General features: G+C 47.8%; 2 protein-coding genes across 2 annotated transcripts in view; one reads left to right on the top strand and one right to left on the bottom strand.

Annotated features, from left to right (window-relative positions):
- CCDC88A (coiled-coil domain containing 88A) overlaps positions 1-14,798 on the top strand; it is a 62,348-nt gene extending 47,550 nt beyond the window's left edge. Inside the window, 8 exon segments of the mRNA XM_050316981.1 lie at positions 2,406-2,489; positions 3,489-3,692; positions 3,988-4,059; positions 5,048-5,128; positions 6,436-6,698; positions 7,653-8,142; positions 11,347-11,446; positions 12,000-14,798. Of these exon segments, the coding sequence (XP_050172938.1) occupies positions 2,406-2,489; positions 3,489-3,692; positions 3,988-4,059; positions 5,048-5,128; positions 6,436-6,698; positions 7,653-8,142; positions 11,347-11,411 (1,259 nt within the window). The 3' untranslated portion in view covers positions 11,412-11,446; positions 12,000-14,798.
- Positions 14,799-14,879: 81 nt separating this feature from the next.
- Positions 14,880-17,202, bottom strand: LOC126640818 (prolyl-tRNA synthetase associated domain-containing protein 1-like). Its single transcript, XM_050317000.1, has 2 exons — positions 17,108-17,202; positions 14,880-16,533 (listed from the first exon to the last, which is right to left on the bottom strand). The coding sequence occupies exons 1-2, from the start codon at positions 17,192-17,194 to the stop codon at positions 16,096-16,098; spliced, it is 525 nt and encodes a 174-aa protein (XP_050172957.1). The 5' UTR covers positions 17,195-17,202; the 3' UTR covers positions 14,880-16,095.
- Between the last annotated feature and the right edge of the window lie 15 nt (positions 17,203-17,217).

Here is a 17,217-nt window from a genome sequence, read left to right as displayed (position 1 = left end):
CAGCATCCCTGGATCACACCAGTGGTGTTCTCCTGAGCTAGAGAGCACAGTGTCTGACACACAGATCCCAAGGGGGCTGGGGTTCCTATCCCACATTCCCCACTGGAGATGCTGATCCCACAGTTGGTTACCCTGCTGCCACCACTGCTGATAAAGAGACCTGGCGTGTGACAGCTGTGGAAGGTGGTGATGGAGACAGGCCACTTTGTCATGCTCGTGTGTCCCAGAGCCCTGTTATCTCCCAGGGGATCTCGGCCCCAAAACCCGGTTCCCTTGCTGTGCAGAGAAAGCAGCACTGAGGTCTGGCAGCGTTCCCCCAGCCCCTGTGTGATCCCAGCGTCTGAGCTGGGAAGGAGGGGGCCTGGATGGCTGTTGCTGTCCCTGCAGGCAGTGAGGGTATGTGTGCTCCTGACTGCAGGGTTTCACCTCGGCTTTTCATTCCCTGCTGCAAGTACAGCCTCCTTCTTCCCAGATCCTGACCCCACATCCTCACTGCTCACTGCTGATGAGCCGGTGAGTGCCACCGACCTGTCACCTGCTCCGGGCAGCATGGCACCACTCGGAGCCTTCCCACAGAAAGCCCAAGGCAGGCAGGGGGGATTTTTGTTTTCTGTGGACAAAACCAGACTCCCTTTGCTGCCTTCCCCTGCAGCCTTCTCAGGTGATTGACAGAGTCCCAAGGAGTCAGGGCTAGCAGTGAACTGCATCTCCAGCAGCAGCACCAGCAGCAGACACATCACATCGTAGTGGAAGTTAAAAAAGTCTGTTGGGCTCCATTTCCTATTAGCAGGACCTTTAGAAGATGTCTGCCTCGTACTTTCTTGTGTGATGAACAAAACCCTTTGAAGATTTTCATACATTGGAAGAATTCCTCAGAGGATTTTTTTGCAAACAGGGGGAGGTTACAAAACAGGAGATTTCCTGATCAGGGGAGGAATTCTGCAACACCCATCATTCCTTCTCAACTCAGAAAGCAGGGACATGCTCTTAGAATATTGAAAATAGAAAGGAACTCCTAATTTCTGCTGTAGCTCTGCCATTTCAGTATTAATCATCATTACCATTCCAGGACATTTCTTGAGTTGGATTTTATGCAGACATTATTTACATGATTCCCCCTTCAAGCAGGTTTTGCATTTTACCAATGGCCAGGTCCTCATGGCAAGATTTCCAGGACAAAGGCCAGGTTCTGGTGCAGGATTTCCAGGCCAGCAGTAGTTGCAGGGGAGTTTCCTGGTGGGTACAGTTAAACCAGCCCTTTTGGAGGTGATCTGTGTTAATGGACAGGACAAATGACTCACATGCTCTGGTTATTTTTTAATAAGATTAAGGAGTTTTTAATTAAGAGGGCTCACTTATCTTGTCTACAAAGGATTATAAAGGGGTGAGTTATCTTGTCGGTAAAGGATTATAGAAGTCATGTGTCATCTTGGTGCCAAAAAAATAGAACTAGAACAGAATGACCTCTTTGGTTACATTGCATTGGGTGCAGACCCAGGATGAGACAATGGAGAGGGAGGTGTATTTGTTTGCCCCTCAGGGTCCCCCATGTGCACTTGTAAATGCATATGTATATATGCACTGCTCCATCCTTTAATACTGTTTGTGATTTTAACTCTGTAATTCTCCTCATAGAACGCACCTCAGTTTGCTCTGGGCCCTCCCAGCAATGCTCGTGTTTGGCTTTGCTGTGGTTTTGTTTCCTCTGGGGTTTTTCTCAGCTAAGAAATTTGCAGGTTTGAAGCAGATCATTTTGGTGATGCTAAAAGCACTGCACGTAGAGTGGCATTGAACAGGAGGCCCCTGTGGGTTTTCCACAAGTAGATGAGCAAAATTCTTACTGAGCACAAAATGCAAGAACTGAAGACTGATAATAAATTGTGTCCTGGTAGGTGTGTAGGGCAAACCACGACCAAAATCAATTAACCTCAAAAAATAACGAGGTGAACATATTTGGAAGCAGAAGCTGTACTTAGAGTTGCAGTTTTCTTTCTGCTCAAAAAGTGTTATTTTCCACAGTAAGAATTCCGTAACGGACCATTTCTGTAACCACCTGCAAAGAAAAGTTGCATTTCTTTTTTTTTTTTTTTTTTTCCCCCCAAGAGCTTCAAATTCTTGAAGTAGAGGAGTAGTGGGGAGCATTACCCTGCCCAGATTAGCAGTGGGGAGTGTTACACTGCCCACCATCCGTATGTGAAGGTTCTCCCAGAGCGGTTTTCCCGTTGCAGGGTAGTTCCTATCCCTCCTGCCCACCCAGCAGCATGACAGTGATAGCTTTTAGCATAGCTTAAGCTCGAGACATTCATTTCTGTCCTTAGTTTCAACATTTAACTTCCATCTGTTCTTCTCCCCTTTTTTTCTTTCATTTCCCTGTTTCCGTTTTTCCTCATGCTATGACATAAAAGTGGGTGCACTGAAAAGACTGCCCTTTTTGAGGAACAGACCGAAGGAAAAAGACAAAATGAAGGCCTTCTACCGTCGCTCCATGTGTAAGACTTTATGACAGTTCAGCTTCTTCTCAATGGCTACACTGGCTTCCTTACTAATTTTTCACTAACCTCTCCCTGGACTGCGCTGTATTTTTCCTCCTCTTTTGCAACGTGCGAGTCCTGCTACGGTACAAGGAGCTGGAGCTTTTTCTTTTTACTTTTTCCCCCTTTTTTTTTTTTTTTTTTTTAAAAAACCCAAAACCTTGGCACTGAATACTTTATATATGTGCACACACACACCCCCTCACACACTCACACCCACACACACGTACCCACACGTCCCCACGCACATCCATATAATCTATTCAGTGCATTGTGACTGCATATATTTGTATACATAGTTGTCTATATACACATGGCCCCATGTGTATATAAATTTACAGTGCACTGTGTTCACAGAAACGGTTCTGAACGACACGTTCTGCTAAGAAATCCCTGTGATTTTTTTTTTTTTTTGTCGTTGTTGTTGTTTAAGGGAAGTGTAGGCAATTGTGCAAGGCTCTCTGGTGGTCTGTCACTCTGCAAGTACTCCTCAGTTCTCGTTGCCAGAACGTTGTATTGATTTCCTCTGTCTGCTTTTATTTTCTGATGAGGGGTGGACGGTTTTCCCGAGCTGGGGGCAGCGCAGGTGAATGTCATCAGCTGTTGTGTTTTCCTCTGTTGCTCTGTAACCCCGTGTGCCTGCAGTAACCTGCACCGTCCCAGGATCCCGTGGCACCGCTGGCACTGCTGGACGAGCCCCTTTCCCCGCCGTCCGCCCCACGTTCCCGTGGCAGACGGCGGTGTGTCTGGGCTCTGCCGCACGCGTGGCACGGCGTGGCACGGCGAGGACCCCGCCAATGCTCCCCTCCCCGTCCCCCAGCCGATTGCATGACGATGTTTGTGCCCGCCGGCCCCGCGCCACTCTCACGCTTAGGGAACCGCCCGGCTTTGCGATGCGCTCTGCGAACGAGCGGGGACCTCGCCCGCGCTGATCATCTGCTTTCATTTGCATCCCAGCCATGAATGACCTGGTGCAGTCCATGGTCCTGGCAGGAGGACAATGGACAGGTAGTTCTGAGCATCTGGAGGGCCCCGATGATATGTCCACGGGTAAAAGGAGGAAGGAATTGGGAGCTATGGCCTTCTCCACCACAGCCATCAACTTTGCCACTGTCAACTCCTCCACAGGCTTCAGATCCAAGCAGTTGCTAAATAATAAAGGTATAGGTAGAAGCTTTTTGCACCGTGATGTAACTGTGTAATATTGATTTTTCTTATGTTTTGTAAGTTTCTCGACAAAAAGCAATCTTGATAACTGAGCTGCAGCGCTAAGATAATGAATAGGTTTCATAACTGCAGTGGTAAAATGTTGAAGGGTTTTTCCCTACAGAATGTTTCCTAAGGAAAAAATGGATTGCTTTGATAAATATTTTAATATATTGTGCCAGTGATAAGTATTTCAATAATCTTTTCCTTTTATTTTGTTTTACATCATCTTTTATGTCTCTGTGTGTAGATACCACATCCTATGAAGATGTAAGTCCCCAAGGTATTAGTGATGATTCTAGTACAGGATCAAGAGTTCATGGTAAGATGTGAACTTTAACTCTGTGAATTAAGGGTATACGATGTGAATGTTAACAAAGTTTGCAAAAATACAGTGAATGACGTGGTTGCAGTGAGCATGTTCTCTGTGATTCCACATCTCTCGAATGTATTGTATCATTTCTTCAGACTCTCCTTTTCTTCCTTATCTCCTACATCAGACAGATGTTCTGTATCTCTGGTAGAAAGTACCTGTGAAGTGCATCTGAACAGGATCAAAGCACTTTCCCCATTAGTGGGAAAGTGTTTTAACTTCCATTTGCAGTTAATAGTAGATAAAAGAAGTTAATCATTTCAATCCTAAAAACCCCAAATCCCAATCTGGCCTGAGCTTTCAAAGTTTGTTGTTCAGTGCAGCCCAAATTTGCCGTGTGCTGTAGTTTATAGAAGCGTTCCGTGTTCCTTCAAGCCAAGCTTTGAAGTGAAAGCTGTAGCAGGTTACTTAGAAGTGAAGTTTTAACTCCCTCGTAAACATTTACAATTAACATGAGCAGCAGGCATTTTCTGAGGCTACTAACAGAGCATTTCCCTTGTATTGGCTCAGGAGTGCAGGACTTTGTCTGTGCAGATGCTCTTGCTCCTGCTGCTCGTGGCCTTCCAGCCCTGTGCCAGGTTCCCTGTCAGATCTGTTGTAAGTGCCCTGACCACGAGCAGCCCCTGCATGTCCCTGCTCCCACCTGTAGCTGCCTCCCACTGACACCACTCTCACTTCTAAACGTACCCTCTCTTTCTCTCTCTGTTTCCTCTCCCCTCTACTGTGCCATTCCTGTAGTGCCCTTTTCCAAAGTGTCCTCTTGGACCGCCTGGAAATTCCTCCGCTTTCTGATGTGTAAGAACCCTTTGTTGCCCGTGGGCATGCTGGGCCTGTGTCAGTGCATGCCCTGCCTGAGCATTCTGGGAGCAGAATGTCGAGGGACCGCGGCCTCTGCTGCAATCTTGTTCACCACCATGTCTCCTAATTTTCCATTCAGCTTCCAGACCAGCCAGCCTTGATAGTGGCAGGACATCCACTAGCAATAGCAATAACAATGCTTCACTCCATGAAGTCAAAGGTATGCTGGAGGGGAATTCACATCTGTGCTTCATTTCCATTCTTTCCTCTGTAAGATTATCTGTAGAGATTTAAAAAAAAAAATCAACCCCACAGCCAAAAAATTCCCCCTGCAAACCACAGCAGGTGGTTTAAGCATTTAAGCATTTCACAGCCTTCATTCCCCAGACTGGGAGCAAAGATGTTCCTAGAACTGATTATTTAATAAATATTAAAAGGGTGCTGTCACTTTCTAAGTTACCAGCTATTTTAAACCAAACCTAACCCAGGTAACAATGGTGCAAAATAAGAATTCCCCCCAAATTACTTTAAAAAGTGTTTTAAGAAGAGAAATTGCTCTTTTTTTTCCCAAGCATCCTCCTGCACTGCTGCTGTGGGCTGTGTACTGTACAACTGGCCAGGATGGTCTCACATCCTAGAGACCTTTGTGCTTTGGATTTGCCAGGTTAACAACATCCCTGGATTGACCAGTGTTCTCTAAATTCCATTTTTGTATGGAATGGCCCTTGTAGCTGTTGTATCCACCAGAGCACTGCCAGCTCAGGATTCACTTAAAATTCATGGCTTCATTTATGGAAAGGTGTCTGTTTGTTTGGAAATTTAGGAATGAACGCTAGCTGAGTATTTCTGATAGTTTATATTACATCTCTGTGGTTACTCCCTTCTGTAAAAGATCCCTTGAGGTCCTCCTTGCCCCAGTTTAGAAATCTCCACTGTAAGCAATTTATCTTTGTTCAAACTTCATTTCATTTCTTAAGAGTAACACGAAGTCAGAAATGCCTGATTATCCCTGCGTATTTTTTTAGCAGTTCACAATTTCTGACAAATAAAAGGAATTGGACCTGTGGAATTCATTTTGCATTTAACACCATGTGCTTCCTTCAGGTCCCAGTTGTAACCAGCTAGGAGTAACAGCAGGAAGTGTTGGAGAAGCAGCATTCCTAAGTAGCTCTTGTTGGAGAAAACATTTTCTTTCCATTCAGCCCTTTGTATTTCTTTTAACATTACATTGCCATGTGCCTCACAGTGATGCTGAGCAGGAGTGGAGGTGCATCCTTAGCCTCTTGGAATGTAATGTTATGTAGGTAGAGGCCCAGATTATAACGGTAGTTTTTATTTTTAAAAATCACGTTTAAAGAGCTGCAAAAGGTAAGTCAGGGGAGTGCAGTTCTGTGAAGTGAAAAAGGACAACTGGATTGTTTTTAGTCTCTTCAATAGAATTAGTGCTGCAGGTCTGGGTAAGGCTGTCCATGTTGTCAGCTGTGCTGTGTGTTGCTAACGGAAATCCCTGATGGCCTCATCCCCCAGCAGGTGCAGTGAACAGCCAGAGCAGGCCCCAGAGCCACAGCAGCGGGGAGTTCAGCCTCCTGCACGAGCACGAGGCCTGGTCCAGCAGCAGCAGCAGCCCCACGCAGTACCTGAGGGGTCCCAGCCGCTCCAGCCCGGTGCTCCCGCAGAGGACCGAGGCGCTGGAGAGCCGTGGAAAGCACGCCAAAACCGGCTCTCCTGGCAGCGAAGTGGTCACCCTGCAGCAGTTCCTGGAGGAGAGCAACAAGAGTAACTCCAGTGAGGTCAGTCTGGAGGGTGTTGTGGCTACGTAGTGTACTCTCGGACGGGCTCAGTTAGTGCCAGGCACAGTGGGTAGAGCTGCTGTGGAGCTCTTGCTCACTCCTGCATTCCGAGGTCACTTCTGTCCTGGTGCAGCACCTGCTGCACCACACATCAAGTGGTTTGGAATTGCAGAGGCCCCTGGGTTGGTGAGGAGTCCTGTCCCCGGTGTCTTGGGACACTCGGAGTGCAGGGGGAAGGCCAGGACTCCTTCCAGTGCAGCACGTCTGTTCAGCAGGAGCTGCTGTCAGCTCCGTCCTGCATCAACAGCAAGGGGAGATGTTTGGCTTCATTCCCTGAGGAGACTCTTGTCTGCTTCGGTTTTGTCTTTGTAACAGTAATGGGAAACAAAAAGCGACCTTGGAGCTTTTTGAGAGAAATCAGACCAAGAGAATGTCTCTGTAAAGCAGTGACAGTTTGTTAGGCGCCCCAAATCACCTTTTCTGTGCTGGTATTCCATTTTCTTCCTCCCTAGTTCTTGGGTATGTCTGCCCAAAACCCAGAGGTCTGTAGGATAAAGCCAGGCAGCCACTGTGACCAGGACCTCTCAGGAGGAAGGGTCAGACTCTGTCTTATTTAAATGACACAAGTGACATGGAAAAATACACATTCCCAGCTAGTCTGACTGGGGCTGTCTGGGACAGAGACTTGGGTCTGGAGGAGATTCTACATCGTTTTGTTGGATACTTGCAATGATCTCTCTCACCTGTGGCCTCCCTGACAAGGATTTTTAGGTTTTAAGTGTGTGTGTTATACACTTTTAATACTGCTTTTAGAGCTGAGAAATCAAAAAAAATCTAATAATCCTGGTAGGATTGTTCTGCATTTACGTCCACAAGGATCGCTTAACAAAAGGTAAAGATTAACAATCACAACATTGTATGACATTGTAAATGTGTGTCTCCTGGTTTTGACAGATGAAATCTGCAAGTGAAGAGAACCTTCTGGATGAAGTGATGAGGAGCCTGTCTGAGTCTGCGGAGCTGGCAGGGCGGGAGAGGCCCCGGAAGCAGCCGGGCGCTGGCTGTGGGATCGTGAGGTCCTTGAGCGTCAAAACCACGGTGGATTTCTGCGAGGGCCGATCCCTGAGGCCGGAGCAGCTGGTGAGGCCCAGCCTCCGTAAGACTGACGATCTCTACCTGAGCAGCTCCCCCATCAAATTCCCGCCCGGAGCACCCGGGAAGGCCCGGGCGGTGAAGGACAAGCTGCAGGCGACTGCATCGCAGCGCCCTTCCAGGGACTGCAATCCGTACGCCACCTTACCTCGTGCCAGCAGCGTCATCTCCACGGCGGAAGGGACCACCCGCAGGACAAGCATCCATGACTTTTTGTCCAAGGACAGTCGGCCGCCCGTGTCGGTGGATCCGGCGGCGCCCGCGGCCGACAGGAGCGCCCCGCCCAGCTCCAGTGAGTACTCAGCACATGGGTTCTCCTCCCCCTGTGCCCACTGGGTGCCCTACAGGGCAGGGGGTGTCCCGCAGGGCGAGGCCCCGCCGCGTAATTTGGGATGTAACTCCGAGGCGCCCGGGCCTTCCAGGCCGGAAAGGCCAAGTTGTGGGGAGAGGACTTTGCCGAGTGCGAGCGTGTTCTGGGATAAAGCCGGTGGATCTGGGCGTGGCAGCGCAGGATCCTTTCCTGTGCCCCAGCCATTCTTATCCCTGAACACGGAGTTAGTCAGTAATATCAGTGGAGCGCCCCACAGATCCACCTCCAGAGCAGCCGAGCGGGCAAATCCGCCAGCGTTTAGGTCAGTGCCCTGGATCCAGGAACAGCCCCGTGCCGCTCACAGCCCTGCCCAGGGGGAGCCTCGGGCGGCCCTGCCCAGGGAGCCCGTCCCTGCCTCCGGTGCCAGCACGGGTGAGGCCGAGCCCCCGCTGCTGGTGTCGGAGGATAACCAAACGCTGTGGTACGAGTATGGCTGTGTGTGAGGAGCAGGCTGTGTCGGTGCACACGTACGAGTCTAACGTGCCATAGGGGTGCTCTCCGTGCCCGCTGGATCTCAGAGCCTCCTTGGTCGGTCCGTGGGTGGTTGTGTCCCGCGGCTGTGGACTGTGGCATGTTGGAATGTGGACCTGTAACCCCACCAAAGCCTGCATGAAACCCTGATTGCACTGTGTACGTTCTGCATGCCTCCGTAATCGAGCTGTGTTGTTGTGTGTCACGCCTCGCAGGAGCGGGCTGCTCTCCTGTGGGTCACTGCTGCATGTTAAAGCACCCGCATGCTGCGCCCCGGGAGCGGCGTTCCCGGGAAGGGACAGTGCTGCCAGTTGTGCTCCAGCTCTCAGGGGGGTCGGTAACACGTGCATCATCTACTTGGAGTAAAAATGCTTTTTTTCCCCCTTTGAAAAATGAAAAGAAGCATTTAGAGATGTCTCGGTATCTTGTTGCCCTTTCCATTTATGCCACGTCCCGGCATAAACGCACGAGGAACAAATCACAGCCTAATCATTCAGTGCCTCCAGTTTGCACAATAAATATCAATTACTGAGTCATACGCACACAGAGCATTCACAATCCTGGACAGGAATGATAATTCTTTTGAAGAGGTGATAAATAGTCACATGATACCCAGCACTTGTTGTGAAAAAATGGCCTTTTCCACCTTTTCCCTTTGGTCTGCTCTGCCTTTCCACGTCTGGGGTGCAGCTGTGGGGAAGGCTTTGGTTTTATCAGGAGTCAAATAACAGACTCCTTGTGATGTGTAGGAATAAAATCCTGTCTTGAGCGTGGTGGAAAGCCATTTTTAGTTCTCAACAGAAGTAACACTGATATAGCAGAAAACAAAATGGTGTAACAAAATAACAGAAAAAATGTTAAATTAGCACAGTTAAATAAAAGGAAGAATAACCGAGTTGCTTGCAAGGTTTTGAGAGGATAGGAGTGCTTCAGGAAATAACTCCTCAAGTCCCAGATGAGCAGCTGAAGAGAAATGTTAAAGTTATTATTTAATGTGCCACTGCCTCTGCAAGTGCTTGAAAGTTCTCGGTGGTAAATATGAACAGTTTGAAATTGTAGCAGACTTAAGCAGTAACTACGTGAGGCTTTAGACACGAGCACTTCTCTGCCAGAGGACGTAGCCAGGCCAGTTGTGGGAGCCAAAATTACATCCCTTACAAAAAACCTGAATGAAAGTTAAATACTGAGGATAAGCAACACCACATTCTGTTCTTTAGCCTGAGCTGATTCTGCAGCAGCATTGTGGCACTCACAGAACTGCTCTGTGGGCCGAGCTTTAACTCCTGAGTGATTAACTGGGAGGGGCAGGGAATCCACAGCTCCCCAGGGAAGAGCAGCAGCTGTTCCATGTGAGGGCTCTGCTTGGTACAGGAGAGGGAGCCCTGCACTTCCAGGTGGAGAGAGGGAGTGAGGGCAGGTTATTGCCTGTTCCAGAGGCATTCTGTGGGATCAGTGCCCTGCTCTTGGCTCGTGTGGTTTGCCTTCGCTGCCATTAACCTGCAGATGTGTTGGAGTTGTGCTGGAGATGAGGAGCGCTGGTGTCCCAACGTGTGCACCACACATTTGATAAGTTATTTAAGGAACTGCCATCTTGGCTCTCAGAGCACTTGGTATAAACTCACACTGTGCTGCCAGGAGCTGCTGTTTTCTTACTGGGCCTTGCAGAGACTCTGCTTGTTCTGGGCAGAACAAGGTCTGCAGGAGTGTCCTGGAGCTCCAGTGTCTGGGATCTCCAGGAGCTTGTCCAGCTCCAGCCACTGCTTTGCATTGCTTTATAAATTTGTGGATCAGCAGCAGTGGAAGTGTTCTGTGAGAGAGTGTTCAGTGCTCAGAATAATGACTGACAACATCTGTGTATTGGATATGAAAGAAAGCAAATGTTTTCATGGACAGAAGGATCATTTTTTTCCCCTGCTTTTTGGTCTTTACACTTCAACAAGGAAGGTTGTGGGTGTCTCTCTTGGTTTACGCTGAAATAGTGGAAGGAGCTGTGGAATTCCCTTGGTTCCCAATCCCTGCTGCTGCTGAGCTGTGCACATGGCTGGCTGTGAAACACGTGGATGGATGCCTGGCTCGTTCCTACCCCTGCTGCCTTGAGCTCTGCTCAGTTGGGAGTGCATGGCACTGCTTAAACAGGGGGCTGCTGGCCAGGAAGGTTGTGTTGTGCAGTCTGCCCACAGAGCAGGCTTTGCCTGGTGCTCTGCTGGGAGTGACCGGGGAACCCACCCCCTGCATTTTGCACGTTCCAGCTGTCGCATGCAAAGAGCCTTTCCTGGTTTGCAGGACGGAATGGGAATGTTTCTGCCAGCCTGCAGCAGGGCAGGGTACAGCCAGGGGAGTTCCCTGCTAGACTCAGTCAGCTGGGCTTGCATCTCATCACTGTTACCTTTCCATACATAAGTGACATCTGTCTGACTGTGCTTTGGGAGTAACGCCTGTTCTAAATGCTGAGGGGAATGTCAGCGAGTGCAGCCGAGTAGGCACCTGCAGTGAGTTTCTTCTGTCCCTCTCCTCTGTCCTTTCCTCTTAAAAACAACAAAGACGTGTTTGTATATCCTTTTGCTCTCCTAAGGAGTAGAATGTATTTAATGCATGAGGGGTTTTTTTCGTGTCCTGATAAACACAATGAATAACCTGAAATGCTTTTCTCTGCAGATGTGGAAGCTATCCCAGAAAGCAGAAATTCAAAAAGCAGGTCTAGGGAGCAACAAAGCTCCTAATTCTATTCCCCACTACATGAGCTGTGGGCCAAGTGGTGAGTTTCCTGCCCAGACTGTAAATGAGATGAATTTCATTTACAACAAACTAACAGCATTACATCTCAGACCCAGAGCACATTGCATTAACCAGATGTAAATACCGCTTTGCTTAACTGGCTTCTCTCGCGCTCACTGGTTAGGCCAGGGCTGCCTGGTTAGGCCAGGGCTGCCTGGTTAGGCCAGGACTAGTGGCCCTCCAGCAGGTCCCTCCTCAGGAGGGAGCCTCATCCCGTTCAGCCTTTTGCCTGTAAAAATGCCATTTCTTTTGGTTTGTCCACATCTCCCATGGAGAAGGTCCAAAGAAATCCTGCTGAGAGCCAGCACCAAAGTCAGTTCTTAGAGAGGGGGCAGGTGAATGCTCAGGAGCAGTGGGTAAATCCCAGATCCCGGCCCGTGGCTCTGTGTGCTGGCTGTGTGTGCTGTGGAGCTCCCTGTGGTGCATGCTCTAGTGCTGTTAGTTGTGTGAGTTCTGACCTCTGTGTTGTGCCTCTGCACCTGCCGCTTTTCTCACGTTCTTTTCTCTTTCTTCTGCCTTTCGACCGCACACAGAGAGAAAAAGTGTCCTTCAGTATCTCAGTGTGAAGCCTTTATATCTGAAGTAACAAGACAGCGACTGTAGGAGTCACTAATAGAAACAAAAAAAAAATTGAGGGAATTTTGTACATTCTTCGTGACTAGAGCAGGCGAGACATAAAAACCTACCTACCTTCCTTCCTTCCTTGAATCAAGGAGCTCTACTGGAGTCTACTGCCGAAAATGTGTAGATGGGCTTAGGAATTATTGCACATTGCACTGTTAAGATCTACTGAATAAAGGACAGTTCTCATCTCCCTAAGGACCGAGGATTTTAAGGTCTCTCAAGAATTACTCCAGGGAAAAAAAAAATTTTAAAAAAAAATAAAAATGCTTCTTTCATCTTCTGTTTTTGAAATTAGCCACTGATTTGCTTAAGCTTCTGCTAATAATTAGCCAAAAACCCCCATAACTGGCAGTTTCTCTTTACGACTGTAAATCTAAAGGAAAATGCTGTAGTATTTTGTTGAAATGGACTGTATATACAGATACAAAAACCTCACAGCTACTGGCACTTCACTGCCTTATTTGGTTTGCATAATCTGCATGAAATTGCTCTTAAAAAAAAAAAAGTTTATGCTGACTTTTGTTGCATACTGCAAGAGAAAAAAATCTGTTTACATCCATGGGAAAGCTGGGGAGCTAACAGAAGTGGGAGTCATGGGATAATGGTGTTATAGAGAAACTGTTTGTCCTTTGTGTTTTCCACCTTCCCGAGTTACTCTGCGTTTGTATGTTTGGATGTTTCTGGCAGGAGGTTGTCAGGTCTGAGTTTTCTACCACGTTTATTTTAATATTGAGGCTGTTTTCCACAAATGCCGTTTCCGGGTTACGACTGTCTGACGATGTTTTGTGTATCGACTAATTCTTTTTTTTTTACTGTTTGTCTCTTGACATGAGCTGATTGTGGCTTAGGAGGTTTCTTGATGGCAAAAAAGAAATGTAAATAATATCATATGCATTTTACAATCAGTTCCCTTGAAGGTTATCTTTTACTAGATCTGTTTTGTTCGTTATTGGTTTATATTAAAGTTGACAGATGTTCTTGGTACGTTGGGTGGTTGCATACGTTTGTGTCTGGGAAGATTTGCTCAGAGGAAATGGAGAGGAGCTTGGATTCAGAGTTGTTACATGTTATTCCAACCAATAAGCACATTCCTGTTCCTGGTGTTACATTCCCTGTGTCACCTCCGAGTGTCCAACAGGCAGGTGCAGAAGGTCACCCCATTCCCTCAGCGACGGTGAGCCTGACTCTGCTGAGTGCAGTTCAGCAGCTCCAAAAGCATGAAATCCTGTCAAAAAGGGGGAAAAAAGAGGCCAGTTCAATAAGCTTCAGAAGGGGACATTTGGTTTGCTTTTTTTTGCTTTAAAGGGACTTCCTTCTGAATTATTTTTTTATGCTAAAATGGGCTAAAGGATCTACATTAAAGGCGTGGTGGGTACGAAAGAGAATTCAAAGACCATAAATATTAGGAAAATAGCTCTTTAATTCTAAAGGACAGTGTGTTCAAGCTCCTTTCAGGGCCTGTGACTGGGTTCACCTCACTGGCAGCAGAGGACTGACGCAGTTCAAACCCCCAAACCATTTAACAGTGTTACTGTTTCCATCACACAGGGATCCCCCATGGATCAACTCAGCTCTGGAGGCCTCAGCTTGTCCAAGGTTACCCCTCACAGCTTCCACACTTTGCTTTTTGCACAGTGTTACACCTTCTCAGAGCCTCTGTGGGGTCCCAGCCGGGGCCTGTCACAAACTTTCCAGCTACTGTTTAACTCACCCCTTGGCCTAGAAATGAGCCCCATCCCAAAGCCTCCCTGGGTGTTCCTTGGAGGGGATTTGGGGGGCAGGATTCTCCCTGGCGGGCCAGCTCTGGGTGCCCGAGTGCTGCAAGGGCCCCTCTGTGCCATCCTAAGCGGGTTTGGACCCCCTTTGTCGGCGCAAAGGCCGGAGTGGGATGTTGGGTGGTATTTGCCAAATGAGCCCAAAGCATCAGCAGAGGCACAGGAGCACTTCAGGGCTTCAATCTGCTGCTCTCCCAGCGCTTTGTTTTGCAGAGGAGCTTCAGGACAGTGCAGCAGTCAGGAGGGGCTGGGATCTGCCGATTCCCGCTGGCTTTCTCTTCCCAGTCTGTGCCCTTGAAATAAGGTAGAGAAGCAAACGTGGGAGCCACCTGTGAGTTGCTGGAGCAGGGAGTCTCAGGGAAGCAGCCGTTGGACGCCCAGCTTTGTCCCCCCGGAGCTGCCAGGCCCAGGGTAGGAAGGAGGTTGTTGTGCTACACCATTCTATGTTTGATTTGCTTTTCTGATACTCTGCGAGGATTTAGTAACATTCCCAACACGTGTTGTTATTGTTTCTAAACTTTTTCCAGGACATGATGCAGCCTAACAAAGGAGCTCATGTGTCATTTGGTTTTTTATTTTTTATTTTTTAGAGATAGCTGATGATGTATATGTAAATAATGCTTTGATATTAATAAAACTGCCTTAAAGGAATGTACCTAGGTGTGAAACAGAACTTAAAAAGCTCTTATTTAAAACTGTAATTTCCTTTACATATTGATTTTTTTTTAATGTTCGCCATTGTATACATTTATTAATGATGTTATTAAAATGCCAAACCAAATAATTTTTATTCTTATTTTGTTGTGTGTATGTTCATACACACTTTCTCTGGAAACTGATGTTACTGGCAGGGTGTTGGTGTCGTGGTCAGTCGGTGATGTGTGCAGTGAGTATTTCTTCTGGAAGGAAAAAACTGATAAAACTGTAGCAGAATTTTTCTGGACCGTGTGTAGTTTGTTCTGTGGGATTTGTGTAGACCTGGGTAGCTTTAAACTGTACACTATTTTGATACTTTTATTAAAAAAAAAAAAAAACACCAAAGAAAACAACACTAATTTCGTAAGTAAAGACAAAAGGAAATCATTATAGATTTGACAAGTGTAGTATTTGAAGCTTTAGTTTTGCTTGGGGGTTATTTCTGTCAAGTCTCAGGATCCCCCTGAGGACAAAAACAGTTACACTTCAGGCAGTGCAGGTTCTAGGATTGTGCACATGCCTTTAAATCAATTTGTCCCATTTAAAATACTGTAGATTTAAAACCCCTGACAAGTCAAGTCTAATCCTCATTTTTTAATAAGGGAAAAGGGATTTTGGGGTAGAAGAAAGAGAAAAACCTTTAGTGGGAGGGAGAGTAGTAGCAGGCAGAGGGTAAGATAAATGTTACTGGACATCTTTCTAGTGACTCTTCCTCCAGCTGCAGCGTTTTTAGGTCCCTTCTGTCCCACTGAGATGACTCCTCTGATAGCTGGGGTTGGTTGGTGTCTGACCAGGTGGAGGGAGGACTCTGACCTGCTGGATGGTGAGTGTTCTGTCACCAGGAGCTCTGAGAACAGGTGCCAGATCCTTCCAAAATGCAGGAGACCACGGTAAGGAGGAGGGGGAGAAACCTGCCTTGCCACAGAAGACACTTCTTCTTACTCAGATAATAGTAACTGTTCATTCTTCCAAGATCACAGCTCCTTGGATGTGTTTTAATCTGCACTCCTGGGGGTTGGTTTCTGCTCACCTCAGCTGCTGCTGATGCTCTTGGCTGCCCCAGAGCCAGCGTTTGTGTGACGTTTTCATTAGGCTGCACTCAAAAGCCTTCACCCCCCATCACCTTCAGGTTCCATCCCTCACCTTCACTGCTCCCCTCTCTTCATGTTAAGTTCAAACCTTCAAGGCCAGTCCCACACCTGGGACGTTCCAGTTTTATCTGTTTCATTAACAAAGATTATAAAGTTATTTAAATAATGCCTTTTATACTTAATAGTTACCTAGTGCAAACATGAGTTAATTTATACTAAAGTTTATACTTAGTGCATACAGACTGCAAAGGTCTTTTTAAGAACATTGCTGAACTTCTAATAACTCAGTGATGGTATTTTTTCTCACGAGATTGTCCATTATAAATTTACACAATTGAAAAAAAATATGAAAAAGGAATAAGTCTTTTTTTCAAGTTTTATTTGTAACAAGATTTTCACCAGTTTACCAAATCTATGTCTAGCAGTAGAAAAGTGAACTTCCTCTAGTTAACATCTTCATCGAAGTGTAGGATGATGGGGTCGTGGCCTGTTGATCTCACAAACTTCAAGAAGTCCTCAGGGCTTAATCCCATGGTTGCAGAATTTGTCATTGGGTGAAAATACACCTTTTCGTGGCCCCCTTCCAGCAGGGCGGAGTCCAGCACCAGCCTCACGTCCCCCTGGTCACAGAAGAGGGCGAGTGGCGTGGCACAGCCCTGGCCCACCTGGAGCTTCTCCAGCATGGAGTTCTCATCAGCAAACCTGAGGTTCCCACTGCCAAGGCCCAGTTTTTTAGCCAGATCGTTCAAATTGACCTGCCTGTTGTGCAGGACGGTCACCAGCCAGAACCCTTTCTTCTTTTTGTCTTTAAGAAACAGGTTTTTACTGTGGCCTCCTTTCATGTGCTGGACGTGGGGCATCATTTCCTCCACAGTGAACACCTGGAAAACAGCACCAGTGTGGTGTGGGACTCTGTATCCCATTAGACTCCCAGCTGTGTCCTGGCAGGTACCTTCTGTTAAACACTTTGAAAATACCAATGTTCCATTTGGCCTAAAAGCTTTTTCCCCCCCTTTTATGAGGAAATCTGAACAGAGCACGGATGAGATGTGACAGACTGCTGCTGGATAATTTCTGTGTTGCCATACAGCAATATGTCACTGCAAGGCAGCTCTGGGAGTGCTGTTTGCAGCCCCATTGCACACACACGGCAATGACGTGGCGAGGGAGCGAGGAGAAGTTTGGAAAGCAGCTTGGCTACTGTGGGTGTCAGGGGAAGGAGAGGGGGTGGATTGTAGCTCCTCAAACTGCTGAGGAACTGGAGGGGGAAAGGGGGAATCTGGAGGCAAAAGCGATCCCAGAACAACCCCCCAGAACGCTCTGCCAGGCCCCGCGTTGGAAGTTCCCCATTGATAATTCCGCTGCATAGCCCGCCCAGGGCTCGCCCCGGGCCGCTCCGCCGTGGCCGGGCGGCAGGCAGGCTCCCCTCCCGCTTTCCCCGGGGCTGTGCCGTACCTGGGGGTGCTCTGCCGTGACGGTGGCGATGCCCAGGTCCCGCAGCCGCCGCTCCAGCTCCTCCCGCAGCTCCGGCCGCGCCGCCATCGCCTCCCGCCGCCCCTTCCGCC

This window comes from Myiozetetes cayanensis, unplaced genomic scaffold (genome assembly GCF_022539395.1).
Source record: "Myiozetetes cayanensis isolate MyiCay16 unplaced genomic scaffold, myiCay2020 scf2-11, whole genome shotgun sequence".
NCBI lineage: Eukaryota > Metazoa > Chordata > Aves > Passeriformes > Tyrannidae > Myiozetetes > Myiozetetes cayanensis.
Note: the sequence above shows the minus strand (reverse complement) of the source record. Positions and strands in the feature narration are given on the sequence as shown.